General features: G+C 36.1%; 1 protein-coding gene across 1 annotated transcript; it reads left to right on the top strand.

The window, feature by feature from the left end:
* Positions 1–1,755: 1,755 nt before the first annotated feature.
* On the top strand, positions 1,756–4,631 carry LOC120224846 (60S ribosomal protein L23a-like). The gene is given in 2 exon segments (XM_039223091.1): positions 1,756–1,813; positions 4,156–4,631. Coding segments are annotated over 2 exon segments (534 nt in total).
* Positions 4,632–19,190: the final 14,559 nt, after the last annotated feature.

Genomic DNA, 19,190 nt, shown 5'->3' with positions numbered 1-19,190 from the left:
TATTGGAATATGAGGAGATAACTGCAGAGTAGGTGGGGAAGGAAAGAATTACAGGGGGCTTTTAAGGCAGTTCGTTAACAAAATTAGTATGTTAATTTTCTGGATTTTCAGAAGCTTATGGTACTTGCTATTTTTTTAAATGTATTATTTGTTAATATTTCTTTTCTCATTCATCTGTCATGAGGAGCATGACAGAAAATGTCTAGAGTGATTTGAACAGACTGTTGTAAGAAATATGGATATTGAGGACACCATTGTTGAAGCCTTGAAGTAAGGAGCATTGTAGGGGAAATCTAAATTGCCTTAGGGAATATACGAATCATCATGAATGAACTGTTAGAAATATCAACCCAGAAGGTAATTCCAGTGCTGGCTTAGAAGGAAATGAGAAGCATGTTTCTAGAAACTAGAGGAAAGGTGATCCTTTGTTATACAGTGGCAGAAAGCTTAGTGTCCTGCAGTTACATGGAAAACAATTTTTGAACTTGGATATTTAGCTGAGGTAATGTCTAAGCAAGTGTTAGATGATTTTCTTGAGGCTTTTAGTAAAAATGTGAGAATTTGTGGGGGTGATGTTAAATGAATAGGAACAAGAACTTCAGGATTCGAGACATTTTCAGAGTATCTGGATTGCAAAAAAAATGCTAAAATTAAGAGATTCACTATTGGGAAGCATGCTCTAGACAAAAATAAACAAAACAAAACAAACAAAAAAGCAAAAACAGAAACAAAACAAAAAAACCCAGGGGTGTGTCTTTACAACCTTTTGCCTCAGAAAGATCAAGGAGCCTTTACACGAAAGGCTCTTTGAACAGACTAAAAGTCTGGATCACAGATCTCATTTAAACCTAGGAAAGGATCTGGGCAGCTTAAGGGCATTATCCTTCACCCATCTCAGCAAAAGCCAAAAATAGGGATAAGGTTATCTAGGAATGATCTATGGATAATCCTCCTGCTAATGACATAAATCTCAGTGGCATATACAGGACACTCACAAGGTTCTTAAGTACTTTATACAAGCAGAGACACCACCAGCTTGGAGCATCAGGGACAAGAAGTACCAAACAAGAGAAGGCCATATCTGTGTACCACACCACCCTCCCTTCCAAATACTAAGGGCAGGAAACAGGCTGATAAAACACTCAGCTGCCAATACTTGCTGTCTTTAATGAAAGAAATAAGAATGACTCAGAGGGTAGAGCCTAGAGGATAGAGCCACAAACTATCAAGGATTATCCCCAGGTCTTGCAATTTAATGGAGTTTGCCAGACTGAGTTTCAAAATTTCTTGGGACTGGTGACTGCTTCCTCTTTCAATTTATCCCTTTTTGAACTAGGATATCTGTAAATATTATGCTATACCTGTCCCACCATATATTATGGGAGCAGATAATTTGTTCTTTAGTTTCACATGTCCACAGATGGGAAGAAAATATGCCAAAGATAGATTATCATAGCCTCACATATACCTAATTTGGATGATATAGATAATGATTATTTGAGATTTTTCAGCTTATAAGGTTTAGGTAAGACTTTGGGCTTAGAGTTGATGCTACAATGCATTAAGACTTTGGGGGGATATTGGGTTGGATTTGTATGTATTTCATACATGGGAAAAATGTGAATCTTTTGAGGCCAAAGAGTGGACTGTACTAGGTAGAATAATGGTCCCTCAAAATCCATCACCTAATGCCTAGAGCTTTGTGAATATGTTAACTTATATGGCAAAAGGGACTGTGCAGATGTAATTAAGAATATGGCCTTTGATAATGAGGAGATTATCCTGTATTACATGTACATAGAATCACATAGTCGTAACAGACTAAAAGACTCTTTTCTGGCTGTGGTCAAAGAAAGAGATAATGATGTAAGATAACTCAGAAAGATGACACATGACAATTACTTGACCTGCCATAACTGGCTTTGAAGATGGACGGGGGGACTATTAACCAAAGAATTCTGTGACCTTGTAGAAGATGAGAATGACCTTCAGTTTATAGCCAGTAGGAAAACAGGGACCTCAATCCTACAATCACTAGAGACTGAATCCTCCCAGTAATTCAAACGAACAAGGAAATAGATCATTCCTCAGAGCCTCAAGAAAGGAGAAGAACCCTCTTAACATCTTTGTTTTATTTAGATCTTTTAGTGCAGTAATATCTGGATCAGACCTTTGACTACAGAACTGTAATAAAAAAGATCATTGGTTAAACCATTAAATTTATGGTAATTTGTTGTTAATAACATAAAACTAATACAGATGTAATTCAAAACTGTGAACTTACCACTTACAACAATAGCATGAAGTTCAGTGTGGCTGAGGCAGAGTACTTCAGCTAGAACAGCAGGCAAAATGATGAAGCTACCAAGAAGGTTGGGCCAGATTATGCAAATCTTGTGATCTAATAGGATTCTTAGTTCTATGAAATAGGGACCAATTATAGCTATGTTAATGAAAAAGAAACATTTTGGAAAATGAGCAGAAACTGAAGCAGTTCTAGAAGGCCCAAACCAATAATTACCCAAAACAATGCTTCCACCACCACTCGGCAAACTGCTGCTGAGTCCACAAATGGACAGATTTTAACCAGCAGTTTGATTTTGCCTCAGCTGCTACAAATTGAATTCCAGACATAAATGTTCTGGAAAGCAAGTCCAAATCAAGTGCATATATTCTTTCTACAAGAGAGTTGATGGAGTTGCTCTGACTTCTACAATGAAAGACAGAATTCCCTATTGTAAACTTTATACTTAAGGGAGAGTAGGAAAATAGGAAGGGGGGAACTGTCACTGAAAATTACAAATGATCAAGTTTTGCATGTGTAACAAGAATCCTGACAAACCTTAATTATAAAAGACCAAAGCTAATCTACCAGACATATAAGGTAATTTAGGAATGAATATTAGCAGATTATTTCCAACTGCCAAAATGTTCTGACAAATAAAAGAAATCATAGAAAGCGGAATGCACTTAAAAAAACTGTGAATCCTGAATAAAAATCAATAAATTGTTTTCCATTTGGTAAAACCTGTAAATTCTCACAACTGTGTCATCAGTAGCTTCCACAGTGAATGGGACAAGTAAATATCCACCTAAACATAACCAGTGATTCAGCACAAGATTTCACAAGTGTGAGAAAAAGATCAACCACCACATGTGCCTTTCACTATACACTGAAATAAGCATCACTGAACCATCTGAGTAGTCTGGAAATATGGACAGAAAGAAACTTCTGTATCATCCCTCTAATGGGAAAGAGAGGAATCCATTTAACTAGTGACATCTAAAAGCATCATTTCCATGGCATGAACTCCATTCAGGTACTTTATTAATTTTGATGTACTGTCTTCACAAGAGTTATATGAGTGGGTATTAATGTACCCCTTTTACAAATAGAGATTCTGAAACAGAACTTGAGAATTTGCTAAAGTCATGAAGATAGTAAAGGACAAGGGACAGGCCAGGACAAAAATAAGGCCAAGCAACAAGGGACTGGCCAAGACTCAATATTGGTGACAGTAAGAAAGAAATAGACAATGTCCAAAAGAAGTATTTACACACACACACACACACACACACACACACACTCCTCCATTAACAAGGAAGAACACTGAAAAAATTATGAAAAGAAACACTTTCACAACTCTAGAAATTAACAAAAGATTGCATAATTCCAGGACCACTCATTTAAGGGAAATGGCTGAATCTCAGCAAAAACAGTGATCTTTGTCATATGTGACTTGTCACAACAAATGGATCCTCCATAAGATTAACACTTGACAATAAGAAAATAGAAAATTTGAACAACACTATAAACCAACTAAAAATAAGACATCCACTCAAGAGCACTAGAATACACATTCTTTTCAGGTGTACATGGAACATTCTCTAGGATAGATCCTATGCTAGTACATAAAATAAGACTCAAGAAATTTCAAAGGATTGAAATCATACAAAATATCTTTTCTGACAACAGTATAATTATATATTAATAAGAGAAGGAAATTGTAGAGTTCACAAATACTAAAAATTAACACACTTAAAGATAACAAATAGGTCAAAGAAGAAATCACAAGGGAAATTAGGTAACATTTTGCTATGACTAAAAACAAAAATACATTAAAACTTATGATATTTGAAATCCCTTTCATGAAGATGGTCCCAAAGCAAAGAAGGTCTCTACCTCTCCCAAAGCCAAAGCCAAAGTTAAAGTTTTGAAGGTCAAGAAAGTGGTGCTAAAAGGACTCCATAGTCACCAAAAATAAATAAATAAGTGAATACAAATTCATGCATCACTCACCTTCCCATGGCCCAAGACACTGCATTTCAGAAGGCAGTCCAAATATCCTCAAAAGAGCACCCCCAGGAGAAACAAATTTGACTGTTATGCTGTAATCAAGATCCCATTGACTACCGAGTCAGCCATGAAAAAAACAGAAGACAATACACTTGTGTTCACTCTGGATGTCATGGCCAAGAAACATCAAGTCAAACAGGCTGTGAAGAAGCTCTATGAGATTGACAAGGACAAAGTCAACACCCTGATAAGGCCCAATGGAAAGAAGGCATATGTTTCACTGGCTTCTCACCATGATGAGTCAGATCTTGCCAACAAAATCAAGATCATTTAAACTGCATCCTGCGGGAGGCTGGCTCTGGCAGGTCCAGGGGTCCCTGAAGGATGGACAGTGTCAGCGAGAGAGACAGTGAGAGAGCCCCGAGATTCTTTCTGATCACCAGGCAGGTATCTCTGCTCTGACTGGGGCTCAACTTTATTTTATCATTAAGTGTTTGGGGGACTGCACAGAAGTGGCATTTGCCTTAGACAATGATTTCTGATAACAAACTTCTTTGATATGTAAGAATTTCCCAGAACATAGATTTGTAGAAGACTCAAGCATAATGTTTACAATGGTGATTGAGGTAGGTGATTTAGATGCCTATCCTATGGGGAAGGAAGGCGTCTTTAGCATACCAGACAAAGTTTTCAGCATAAAAAGGGTGAAGTTACTTCTCTGTGGGAAGGGGTCAATAGCTTGTTTGTTTAAGATGGAAGTATCAAGAAAAACAGGTCTTTCAGGGAACACCTCTGCAGTCATAATCACAAAAGAAGAAGTTCCTCAATAGTTTCCTTCACAGGGAACAATCAGCATATACAAGGCCAGAAAATGCTCCAAGCAGAAACAAATGGGTGGGGGTGGATATTTGCCCTTAACTCTAAATTAGGCTCTTTGTCTCAGGGCCAGACTCAAGCCCCTTTCATTATGTAAGTCTTGGATGTGAAAGGCCCTTAGGAAGAGCCTTTTAACAATCATCCACAATGTTTTCATCTGAAATCTCTTTGGAAAAGGCAGGGGAATGCTTTTCCTTATGAGCAATCTGTCTGGGGAATATCGGTCTGATCTGGAATATTGTGAGGCCTGGTCAATACCAGCAGGCTCATTTCCAACATGAGCCAGTAGTAGCAGAAGGAGATACCAGTTTTCATTTCTCATGGCAGGAGCTGTGCAATCGCTACCATTTCCTCGCTGTGACTGTCATCCAGTGAGGCATGTGCGGCTCCCAGGAGCATCCAGCTGACTAAATCTAAATACAAAATTTTCCACCATAAAACAAAACAACAGTAATAAAACCATGTGGTTTTGTTTTGTTTGGTTTTGTTTGGTTTGGTTTGGTTTTGGTTTTGGTTTTGGTTTTTTCGTTTTTATATCAACTGAAATATTTCCTGAAGGGAAATTGTGGCTATAAATCTCTACCTTAAAAGAAAGAAAATATCTCAAATTGTTAACCTAAACTTCATTTGTAAGGCCACAAGTCTAAACGCCTAAACCAAACTGACTCCATGACAGGCTTTAAGTTTCCCCTCTGAACTAGAAGGCCTGAGTTTCAGCTTCCCCGAAACTATCAGGCAGTTACACATTGCCCAAGGCAGGAGAAACCACCCTTGCAACACCCAATCAGGAAAGTCCAGCGACCACCCTCCACATTACTAAGGGAGAGGCCTGGAGATAGAAACTATAGATAGGACTCTGTTACCTAAAGTTAAAGTTAACCTGTTAGTCCCGAACAAGACCCTAGGCTTGCCCTGTGATTGGTTGAATTTAAAAGGTACTCTAAATGTTGTAACTGGATCTCGCCAAAAGTAACGAACACTCTAGACAATGTGTATGGTCAAACCCGCTGTCAATGATGTTGAATAATTATGATTGGATCACTGTTCCCATGTCACAACTTCTGTAACTCCCCCGTCTCAAACCCCATAAAAACCCTACTCTGCCCTTGTTCAAGGCTCTCAGCACAGATCCATACGCTGGTGAAGTCTGGGAGTCCAAGTTTAAGCCCGTAATAAAGCCCTTTGCTTTTGCATACGTGACTCGGACTCCTTGGTGGTCTTGGGATTTTGGGGAGATCGTGATCTGGGCATAACACATTAAGAACTAAAAGAAAAGCAAGCTAAACCTATATCAAGAAAAACAAAGGAAACAATAAAGATCAGAATATAAATACAAGAAATAGAGGTAGAAAAACAATAGAGAGATTCAATGAAGACAGAAGTTTTTTTTTAAAGATCACCAAAATTCATAAGGTTTCAGATTGACTGCTCAAGAAATTTTATGAGAGAGAAAAAACAAGTGAGAGAGAAGGATGGAGGCAGGGATAAGACTCAATTTATTAAAATAGAAATGAAAGAGAGGGCATCATCACCAATCTCAAAGATTTTAAAACTATCATAAAATAACATGAAATGTCAAAAAATTAGATAATCTATATCAAATGTACAAATTTCTAGAAAGACAAAAATTACCCAGATTCAGAAATACATAGAAAATCTGAATAGACCTATAACATTTAAAGAAATTAAATAATTTTAAAATGTGGTAGGCAGAATTATGCACCACCCCCCCAAAATTCCCATGTCTTAAATGCTGCAGCCTGTAAATATGTTGTGCTACATGGAAAAAAGAGACTTTGCATGCATGATTAAGTTAAGGAATTTGAGATGGGAAGATTATTCCACCAATCAGTGGTTTCTAATCGCGTTATGCAGGTCCTTAAATGCAAAAACAAAAACAAAACAAAACAAAAAAAAAAAGAACATTTCCAGCTGAGTTGGAGTTACAGCAAGATGTGACTATGGAAGAATAATCAGAAACGTACAATTTTGCTCGTCTTGAAGATGGATGAAGAGGGCCAGGAGCCAAGGAATGCAGGTGCCCTCTGGAAGCTGGAAAAGACAAGGAAATGAATTCTGAATTCCCAGAACCTCCAGTGCTGGTAGAAGGGGAGCAGCACTGGCAACACCTTGATTGTAACTCTGCAAAACCTGTGCTGGATTTCTAATATACAGACTGTAAGGTAACAAAGTTGTGGTTTTATAGCCACTAAATTTGTGATCATAGCAGCAAAAGAACATTAATACAAAAACTTCCCACAATAAAATCCAACACCCAAATAGCTTCATGGGTGAATTCTATCAAAAAGTTTTTAAAAAATTAACACCAGTCTTACCTAAAGTTTTCCAAAAATTAGAAAAGGTTAACATTTCCTAACTTACTTTGTAATTAGTGTTACACTGACATCAAAACTAGACAAAATGTTCACAGGAAAACTACAGACCAATATTCCTTATGAATATAAATGCAAAAAGGCTCAACAAAATAATAGCAAACCCAATTCACCAACATATTAAAAGGATTATTTACCATGAGCAAGTGGAATTTTTTTTGCTGGAACGTAAGATTGGTTTAATACATGAATATCAGTGCAATCACCCAATTAATAGAATAAAGGACAATATAGTAGAAAAAGCATTTGTCAAAATCTAATACCCTCAATTGTAAAAAACACTTTAAAAATATGAGAGTGAAGGAAAGTCCTCACCCTGATTGTTATCTATGAAAAATCCATAGCTAACATTATATTTAATGGTGAAAAGGTGAATTATTTCTTTTTACAATTAGGAAGAAAGCAAGATATCCATTCTGACCTGGAGGTTCTAGACACAGCAGTTAGGCAAAAGAGAAATAAAAGGCATTCAAATTGGAGAGGAAAAAGCAAAATTATCTGTATTCACAGATGACATGATGTTATTTATAGGAAGTCTTAAATAATAGGGACACCAGGGTGGATCAGTCAGCTAAGCACTGACTCTTGATTTCAGAGAAGTCATGATCCCAGGGTTGTGGAATCCAAGTCCATGTCAAGCTCTGCATCGGCGTGGAGCCTACTTAAGATCCTCTCTCTCTCTTTCTCTCTATCTTTTCCCCCTGCCCCTCTCCCCACTCATATACTCTCTCTAACGTAACAAAAAAAAAAAAAAGGAAAGAAAATAAAAGAAAATCTTGAAGAATAAAAAATAATCCCAGAACTAATCAATGAATTTAGCAAAATTGCAGGATATGAGATCCATATACAAAAATCTATTTCTATGCTCTAAGAATGAATAAGAAATGCAGCTAAGAAAACAATTCTATTCACCTGAGCACCAAAATAATACTTAAATTTAATTAAAGATGTATAAGGTGTATATACCAAAACTCAAAAATAATGTTGAATGTAATTAAATAAGACCTATATAAGTTGAAAACCACTCTATGTTCAGATGCATTGGAAGACTTAATATTGTTAAGATGGAATATATTTTCATATTTTATGCAATTCCATTCAAATAAAGTTGGTAATGGAAGAAATTGCTATTTTTATACAAAAATACCTTCCAAAATTGACTCTGATAGAGACAAAATTTTGAATGGAGGAATGACAACAGAAAACAGAGAAAGTAGTTAAAGAGCTACCCCAAGTAACAGCATCAGGCCCAGGTGGTTTTATAATAACTTATTGTTAAGAAATACTTTTATATCAGATGCTAATTGTTCTAGATCACAGAAAAAGAAAAAATATTCAAATTTCCTTTTTGTGATGAATATAACATAGTTCTCCAACTCTGACAATGAAAAGTATAGCAATGCTCACCATACAAATATTTTACATACAGACACATGCACACACCCACACACCTTATTGCAACATCTAGCATCGTCATGAAAAAATATGAAGTCTGGAAAAAAGAAAGTTTGCCCAATATCTTCACTAATGTTAAACATTGTGTTGACGGTATCTGCAAGTGCAATTAGAGAAAAGAAAGGAAGAGAGATTTTACAACTGCAATGCAGAAAGCAAAATAATATTTTGCAACAATAAGATACTTCAACCCTACAGTTGTATACATTCATTTTACTACAAATAGTTGGATCATTTAACATGGCAAGCTATAAATCAACATGCAAAACTCAAAAAGCTTCATTCATATAAAAAACATTAGAAGATATCGTAGGGGACTCCATTTCTAAGAGTGAAATAAGTGAATAAATTGGCAATCCATTTTCAGAGATAGTAGGACAACATCATCAAGATACTATTATGGGCTAAAGTATGTCCTCTAAAAAGTCCTAACATCTGGAACCTGTGAATGAGTATGACCTTATTTGGAAATACAGTGTTTGGAGATGTAGTGTTCAAGGTGGGTTCCTAATCCAATGACTGGTGTCTAGAGAAGACAGGGACACACAGGAAGGCAGCCACATGATGACAGGCAGAGATTGCAGTGATGAGCCTACAAAATCAAGGACTACGAAGGATTGCAAAGTTTCTGTCAAACACCAGAAACTAGGAAGATACAAGGAAGGATGTTCCCATAGGGGCTTTAAAGGAAGTATAGATCTACCTACACCTTGATTTTTGGACTTCCACTTCCAGAATTATGATATAATAAGTTATCCAGTTTATGGAATTTAGTTATGACAATCTTTGGAATTTAAGAAAGATACGAATTATGATATAATAAACAAGTTATCTAGTTTATGGAATTTAGTTATGGTCATCTTTGGAAGTTAAGAAAGACACTAATATTTTTAATGTAAAAATTAATGTGATTTAGGTTTTTTTGAAAGAAAGTTAAGCTAGGATAGCCTGAAAACCTTTGAAAAAGAAAAAAATGATAACAGGGTACCTTCATCAAACATTAAACAGAATGCAAAGTCTTGATAATTAAAAGAGTGCAGTACTGGTACTTGAATATAAGGAAAGAACCATAGAACAGAATAGAAAACGGTAAAAATAAACCCAACTGCATATGAAAATTTCACATATGAGGGGCGCCTGGGTGGCTCAGTTGATTGAGCCTCCGACTTTGGCTCAGATCATGATCTCACGGTTTGTGGGTTTGAGCTCAGCATCTGGCTCTGTGCTGACAGCTAGCTCAGAGCCTGGAGCCTGCTTCGGATTCTGTATCTCCCTCTCTCTCTGACCCTCCCTTGCTCATGCTGCCTCTCTCTCTCTCTCTCTCTCAGAAATAAATAAAACATTTAAAAAATTTTTAAAAAGAAAAGTTCACATGTGGTAAGGGTGGCTTCTCCAATTATTAAGGAAAAGACTTTTTTAAAGAAATGGCTTGCAAATAACCAAAAAGAAAAAAAACACTGGATCTATTTCTCATCTTAGACCCCAGGATACATTCCAAATGATTCATATATTTAACCTTTAAATAAATAACCATACAAGTACTAAAAGAATATGTAAAGAATTTCTCTAGAAACTTGAATGGCAAAATTGTCTTAATTATATTTTAATATCTAGAAGCAATAAGGGAAATAAAAGTTAAATTTAACTACACAAAAATAAAAAATTGTTTACTTGGTAAAAAAAAACCTACCACAAGCAAAATAATATATATATTATAACATATATAATACATAAAGTTTTATATATTGAGCAAAATATAATATATGTTAATATATTATAAATGTTTAATATATATAACAAATTAATGGGAAATATTGCACCTTAAATCATAGAAGAAAAATTAGCACTTCTATTACATAAAGAACTCAAAAAATAGGCAAGAATCAATAACCTGATATAAAATAATCAAGAGATATAAGACATATAGCTTTCAATAAAATAAAATGTCAATAGTGCTTAATCATATTAAAAGATCATCAACCTTGCTCACTATAAGAGAAATGTTTAAAACTACCATGAGATATAAATTCTTATCAGATATTCAAACACCAAAAAATTTGACAGCATGCAGTATGGTTGAGGAGAAAGAGGCATTCTCAAAGATCGCCAGTGACAATCTAAAATTATTCAACCTTTGTGGAGGAAAACTGTTCAATATCTAGAACTACATATGCATTTACTCTTCTCCAGCATTGTGTTTCCAGGATCATTCCCCAAGTCAAAAGATACAGAATGACAACAAAAGACATGTATACACATAGGTCTAGTGATCATGTTCTCTAATAAGTTATTTCTGACACATCTCAGTGATGGAGACACTGCAGTGCTTCAAGACCCTGTAGTTTTTACTGGCTTATTGATTTTTCCTGACTCTTGCATTTAATCTCTGAAGTTGTTCAAAATGCTACTCTTTTCTTTATTTTCTCTATCTACCATCTTCTCTGTCTCTTTTATGTTCCAAAAGTAAGAAATGTGTACTTTCATTTATATCCCCCCAAGTTTTATTTATTCCTCAACTTTTTCTTACTTTTCTTAAGTGTTGCTTTTTGCTATTTATTCTGACTACATCATTTTTCTTTGATTCTAATTTTTATTTTCAAATATTCTTCCATAATCCTAATAAGATCAATGCTTGCTTTTTCTGAAGATGAAAATGGGTAAAGTGACATTTTTGACCCAGTGTTTCCTAGAAAAGAATCACTAAATCACATGTAAAAATGGAGACTTTTCACACACAAGACACTTTCCTATTAGAAACCACTTGCTATCAACTTCCAAGCAAACTTTTCCACTCTTACTATCCTTTATTGTAGTTATTATAATACCTCATTTTTCTTTTTAAATACAATCAAAGAAAAATTTAGTCTTTGAGACATAAAACTCTTTTATCCAGCATGGTTGGGATAAAAATTTCAAATAGATACATGCACCCCCATGTTTATTGAATCACTATTTACAACAGCCAAGACATGGAAGCAATCCAAGTGTGTATCGATAGATAAATGGACAAAGAAGATGTGGTATATACATATAATGAAATATTACTTGACACTAAAAATGAATGAAATCTTGCCATTTTCAACAACACGGGTCAATCTAGAGGGTATTAGGCTAAGTGAAATAAGTCAGTCAGAGAAAGACAAATACTGTATAATTTCACCCATATGTGAAATGTGAGTAACAAACGAACAAAGAAAAAAAAAAAGAGACAACAAAACCCAGACTTTTAATATAGAGAACTGATGGTCACCAGAGGGGAAGTGGGTGAGGGAGACGGGTGAAATAAGTAAAGTGCATTAAGAGTACTTATCATGATGAGCACTGGATAATGTTTAGAACTGTTGAATCATTATATTGTATACATATATTGTATAACATTCATATTAATTATATTTGAATGCAAAAAATAAGGGAATTTTTATATTTAATTTTAATACTGATAATTTAGAAATGTTTCAGTTCATAGCTTGTTAATGATAATATTTAATTGTAATTGTTAAATGTGAAAATCTTCTCATTTCTTTCATATATAAACTGTACACTTTCACAGGATTTTATGTTTTATTGAGATAAATATTGAATATTCTTTGAATCATAGCACTCATTAGAAAATGTGTCAATAATTGGAAATGGTTCCCTAAATTAGTTCTGCTGTCATATAGCTAAAACAGTTTCTCTTCTGCTAACCATGTATTTCCGTTGCCCAGGGCCACTGTCATACTGCAATAAGAAGTCTGGCCCAGCACGTTAGGTTTACAAAATCAGGTAAATCAGCGCAGTCAGTGTAGGAGTAATTCTGGACACCATTCCTACACCAGGATAGCAAGCAATAATTGTAAACAATAAAACATAAATATATCCCACTAAACTCACCCTCCTCTTTAGCTGTAACCCTAACATACCATTACATAATACCACCTGAGAAAAGGAAAAGTATAATGAGTAGGAAGTGTGATAATAGACCATGGGCCTTAACTAACTGCAGTTAAAATTATTTTTTTAATTTATAAAATTATTCAACTACATTAATATATTACTAGGACCTCTACCAGGGAGGAGCAAAGGGATCTGAAGCTTAAGCTTTATATTAATTTCATAATAAATCCACCTGTGAATAGTATTGTTTTAGAAACAGGAAACAGAACTTCTATTTATCAACTTTATATTCTTAAAAATTCTACAGAAAATAATGGAATATTATGTAATGAAATAATTCAGTGTGGTGCCCAATTAAGGATTTGCATAAAGTCATTTCATGGGTTGGGAGCAGGGCCAGGGTGAAGGAGTGGTACTGATGAAAAGAAATGCAGTTACCAGAGGAAGCTAAATCCAGCCTCGTGAGTCTATTCATCAAAAAGTTATAGGGCGCCTGAGTGGCTCAGTCGGTTAAGTGTCCAACTCCAGCTCAGGTCATGAACTCATGGTTTGTAGGTTTGAGCCCCATGTCAGGCTCTGTGTGGACAACTAGCTCAGAGCCTGGAGCCTGCTTCAGATTCTGTGTCTCCTTCTCTCTCTGACCCTCCCCTGCTCATGCTGTCTCTATCTCTCAAAAATAAATAAAACATTTAAAAAATTATTTTAAAAAGTTATGATGGTTATGATGGTTCAGATCTAGTTCAGAGTTAACCCAAAAGAAGGGCTTTTACCTTCTTACACTCCAACTTGGATAGAAGCAACAATTGCTAAATTATGTACACTCATGATCCTCAAAGCAAATATTAGCTCACTTCACCGTGAACAATATGCATATGTTCTAGGGCTTAAGACTTTCAAAAATCCATTCCAAAAGCCCTTTCTTGGAACATGATTTCTGATATCATAAAGAATCTCTGGTATTATATTCTTTTAAATGTGTCTATGAAATATGTATAATTTATGGTTTTCTCTTTTTCTCCAGTCTAATGAAGTGTGAAAGTAGGCTTGGAATAATTTTTATTTTATTTTATTTTATTTTATTTATTTATTTATTTTTTATGTTCCTGTATTTTTTTTTTTACAAATAGTTTATTGTCAAATTAGTTTCTACATAACACTCAGTGCTCATCCCCATAAGTGTCCTCCTCTATGCCCATCCCCCCCTCATCCATCAGTCCTCAGTTTTTGTCAGCATTCAAGAGTCTCTCATGGTTTGCCTCTCTCCCTTTCCCCCACCATTTCCCCCCTTCTTCTCCCCCTTGGTCCTCCGTCAAGTTCCTCCTAATCCTCCTATACGTGCAAACATATGATATTTGTCCTTCTCTGCCTGACTTATTTCGCTCAGCATAACACCCTCAAGGTCCATCCATGTTGCTACACATGGCCAGATTTCATTGTTTCTCATTGCCATGTAGTATTCCATGGTATAGATAAACCACATCTTCTTGATCCATTCATCTGTTGATGGACACTTAGGCTCTTTCCATGGTTTAGCTATTGTGGAGAGTGCTGCTATGAACATTGAGGTCCATGTGCTCCTATGCCTCAGCATTTCTGTATCCCTTGGGTAAATTCCTAGCAGTGCTATTGCTGGGTCCTAGGGGAGTTCGATTGTTAGTTTCCTGAGGAACCTCCACACTGTTTTCCAGAGGGGCTGTACCAGTTGACATTCCCATCAACAGTGTAGGAGGGTGCCCGTTTCTCCACATCCTCGCCAGCATCTAGAGTCCTCTGATTGGCTCATTTTAGCCACTCTGACTGGCGTGAGGTGGTATCTCAGTGTGGTTTTGATTTGTATTTCCCTGATGAGGAGGGATGCTGAGCATCGTTTCATGTGTCTGTTGGCCATCTGGATGTCCTCTTTGGAGAAGTGTCTGTTCATATCTTCTGCCCATTTCTTCACTGGGTTGTTTGTTTTTCGGGCGTGTAGTTTGGTGAGTTCCTTATAGATTCGGAATAATTTTTATTTTAAATACTGCAACTGTAAATTGTCCTCACCTAAATCACCCATTAAATGAATATCTTATATTTTCCTGAATAAAATTTCAGCAGGAAACAAAAAAATAATCACAAAATCTAATTAATATGTATGAGCTAAAACATCACTCATCATTAGGGAAATACAAATCAAAACCACAATAAGATTCCACCTCATCCCAGTCAGAATGGCTAACATTAACAACTGAGGGAACAACAGATGTTGGCGGGGATGTGGAGAAAGAAGATTTCTTGTACTGCTGCTGGTAATGCAAACTGGTGCAGCCACTCTGGAAAACAGAATGGAGGTTCCTCAAAAAATTAAAAAATGAACTACCCCACAACCCAGCAATTGCACTACTAGGTATTTATCCAAAGGATACAGGAGTACTGATTTGAAGGGGTACATGCATCCCAATGTTTATACCAGCACTATCAACAATAGCCAAAGTATGGAAAGAGCCCAAATGCCCATCAACTGACAAATGAATAAAAAATATATACATATATACACAATGGAATATTACTTTGTGATCAAAAAGAATGAAAGCTTGCCATTTGCTTGCTATTGCTATTGCCAATAGCATGGATGGAACTAGAGGGTATTATGCAAAGTGAAATAAGTTAGAGGAAGACCAAATATCATATGATTTCAGTCATATGTGGAATTTAAGAAACATAACAGACAAAAATAGGGGAAGGGAAGCAAAAATAAGATAAAAACAGAGAAGGAGACAAATCATAAGAGACTTTTAAATATAGAGAACAAACTGAGGGTTGCTGGAGGGGAGGGGATTGGGGGTATGGGCTAAATGGGTGGTGGGCATTAAGGAGGGGACTAGTTGGGATGAGCACTGGGTTATATAAGTGATGAATCACTAAGTTCTATTCCTGAAATCATTATTACACTATATGTTAACTAAATTTGATTTAAATTATATATATACATACATACCTTAAACAAATATGTTTGAGCTAAAAGCATCTTCTGTCAAAAGAAGCAGAGGGTTTTTTTAAATTTTCAGGAATAAAACATTATTGCAGAGCTCACCATTATCTCCAGGTCGAAAGCTTCAACAACATGGTCATTTAAGGCAGATACTGAGTTAAGAAACAACTCACTATACCAGATCTATTATCATAACAACAATTTAATTTTAGAGTTTTCTATTGAGAGAAATACATTGTGAGAATTTCCTACTATGCCCATTCTGGCTTTTCTTTTCTTTTTTTTTTTTTTTAACAGTCCTTATGGACACTAGTATGTCTCAAACTACTTGGTTTGATTTTGGTCAGGAGACAATAACAAGTGGCTCTTTATTCCCAGAAACATCCCCATTTTTAATCCAAATGAAGAATTCATTTTCCCAAGTATTTAGAGCAAAATTATTGGAGAAAATATTGCAGAAGTTTTTGGTTTCAGCTTTTGGCTGTGCAACTTTAGAAAAAAGATTTTTTTATCAAATTGTACTTCAATCGCTACAGTTTTTAAAAATGAAAATGTAGAGGTGCCTGGGTGACACAATTGGTTAAGCATCCAACTTTGGCTCAGGTCATGATCTTGCGGTTTGTGAGTCTGAGCCCCACATGGGGCTCTGTGCTGACAGCTCAGAGTCTGGAGTCAGCTTCAGATTCTGTGTTTCCCTGTCTCTCTCTCCCTCCACTGCTCAGGCTCTGTCTCTCTCTATCTCTCTCTCAAAAATATACATATATTTAAAAAAAATTTTAATGAAAATGTTAAGTGATGGAAGAAATAAAGAAAAATCTCAGGTTATACTCAGGTGCCAAAGCTGAATTTTGAAAATCAGAAAATGTCGTAAATGCAAATATAAGGAAATGTGTAAGTATAGTGTGTGTGTGTGTGTGTGTGTGTGTGTGTGTGTGTGTATACAGACAATGTTTTTCTCCCTGAGGAGTCTATACCTACTTGATTGCTATGTCTCTTCCTTGCTTCTTACCTTCCTAGTAATACTAATTTTACTAAAATTTAGTAAATTTCCTCATAATTTTATAAATTCTCATTCTTCCAGACTCATCTTCCCTTACTCTCCTTGTTGAACGCTGAAGATAATTCAGGGAATAAATGCCTATTATATGCCTCTACTTAAACTCCTTCAAATGTTTTAATGTACTCATGATGTCTTGTTAATATGTATATCCACAAGATAGTTTCTGTCCAGGAATGGATATTATACTCCATTCTGTGCTAATATACAGGCAGTTTATCAATTTTTTCCCACTATATGAGACCCAGAATCATTATCTTGATATACGTTAGTGGTTACTCTAAAAATCCACATTTAACTTGGCTCACAGATTATTTAAAAAGGATAAACCCCTATTCTAACCTCTACCTTCTGCCTTAGACATTTGAACAAATAAATAAAAAGAGAGACTATGATTTGAATTCTCAAATCAATGGTCTAAAATAGCCATTAGGATCTGTACAAATGCAACAGAAATTTGTCATGGGACTGAAGAGCAATCACAAATAAATGTGTTCTTGCCTTTGTCATATGCCAGGTTTACAGGCTTTCAACATCTTAACTGGCATCACTTTCCTGCTCTCAATGAAGTGCTGAGATTTTGGTATTTCCCCCAACTTCCTCCCTCATTCCCAAAATCATGTGAAGCCTCCACTGAATCCTTCTATTTGATGGGATGGTCTGAGTTAAAATCTTTTATGAGATCTTTAGGGGAAAAAAGAAACAAACATGCTACTCTCCCAAGAAAGTTGACCAATTCAGGAGCTACATTACATTTTTATTTGAGAAAAGTACAGTATAACTTCTATCGCCGTGGGGACAAGAGTAATCTTTTCTTTGATGTCCCCACAGAATCTAATACTGTGCCGGCATGCACTGTTCATTCAAAAATACAAATGTTGCCTGGATGGCTCAGTCGATTGAGTGCCCAACTTTGGCTAAGGTCATGATCTTGCAGTTCGTGAGTTTGAGCCCTGCATCAGGCTTCCTGCTGTCAGCACAGAGCCCACTTCAGATCCTGTGTTCCCGTCTCTCTCTGCCCCTCCCTCACTAGCACTCTCTCTCTCTCACACACAAAAATAAATAAACATTAAAAAAATACAAATGGCATACAAATTATTCAATGGGATAAATCTAAAGTATGTGGCATTTCAGTATTGTTATGGTCTCAAATGCCTTCTGCGTTGTGGTGGCCAGAGGCCATCACTGCCACAGAGGGGGAAACATCTGTTTAAAAATGAAGTATTTACATTTTAATGTGTTCCTGACATTACATTTAAGAGATATAAATGGATTCAGAATTTTTCTTCAATGGATTTTTTTTAAAATATTTTATTTATTTCTGAGAGAGAGATAGAGACAGCATGAACAGGGGAGGGTCAGAGAGAGAGGGAGATACAGAATCTGAAGCAGGCTCCAGGCCTCCGAGCTAGCTGTCAGCACAGAGCCCGATGCGGGGCTTGAACCCACGAACTGTGAGATCATGACCTGAGCCGAAGTTGGACGCTCAACTGACTGAGCCACCCAGGCGCCCCCAATGGATTTTTAAAAATAACATTTCATCCCTCTCTTTTTTATCTTTTTTAAAAAACGTTTTTATTTATTTCTGAGAGAGAGAGACAGCGTGAGCAGAAGAGGGTCAGAGAAAGAGGGAGACACAGAATCTGAAACAAGCTCCAGGCTCTGAGCGAGCTATCAGCACAGAGCCGGATGCGGGGCTTAATCCTACAACTGTAAGATCATGAGCCGAAGTTGGATGCCGAACCGACTGAGCCACCCAGTAGCCCCCTTTATCCCTTTCTTCATAGGCATACACACACCTACACAAGATAGGCTAATAAGCTCATGTACATGGACAATTCTAACAGGAAGTAAAGCAAGTCATGTCTCACTGAAGAATATCCCCACTAATTTCTATTTGAAGGGACTTCTGTATAAAAGCTAGATTTCTAGTATGAGTCAGTCTTATCTGTAAGGACTCTTATATTTTATTTTTACAGTGTTGTTGAATGTCTAGTCAATAAAGTAATGTATTAAGATCTCAGTCACAAAGACATTAATATAGTAGCATATGGGGAAACTTTGGGTCCAAGCATCTTGAAAGTCAAGAATTTGGTTATTCTGTAGGGTTTGGCATGAAAAGACATTCTCCCCCACCCCCTCACATGGAAAACAAGTTTTTATTGGCTTTAACAGTTTGGCTGAAGTTTGTCACAACTAGCCTTACTGTACACCAATTTTCTACACACACACACTCTTCCACACCATTACCTTTCTATCTGCCCAGCTTCT

The sequence above is a fragment of the Hyaena hyaena genome, unplaced genomic scaffold (assembly GCF_003009895.1).
Source record: "Hyaena hyaena isolate Hyena2069 unplaced genomic scaffold, ASM300989v1 scaffold_1268, whole genome shotgun sequence".
Taxonomy (NCBI): Eukaryota; Metazoa; Chordata; class Mammalia; order Carnivora; family Hyaenidae; genus Hyaena; species Hyaena hyaena.
The sequence above is the reverse complement of the archived record's forward strand: the minus strand, read 5'-3'. Positions and strand labels throughout refer to the sequence as shown.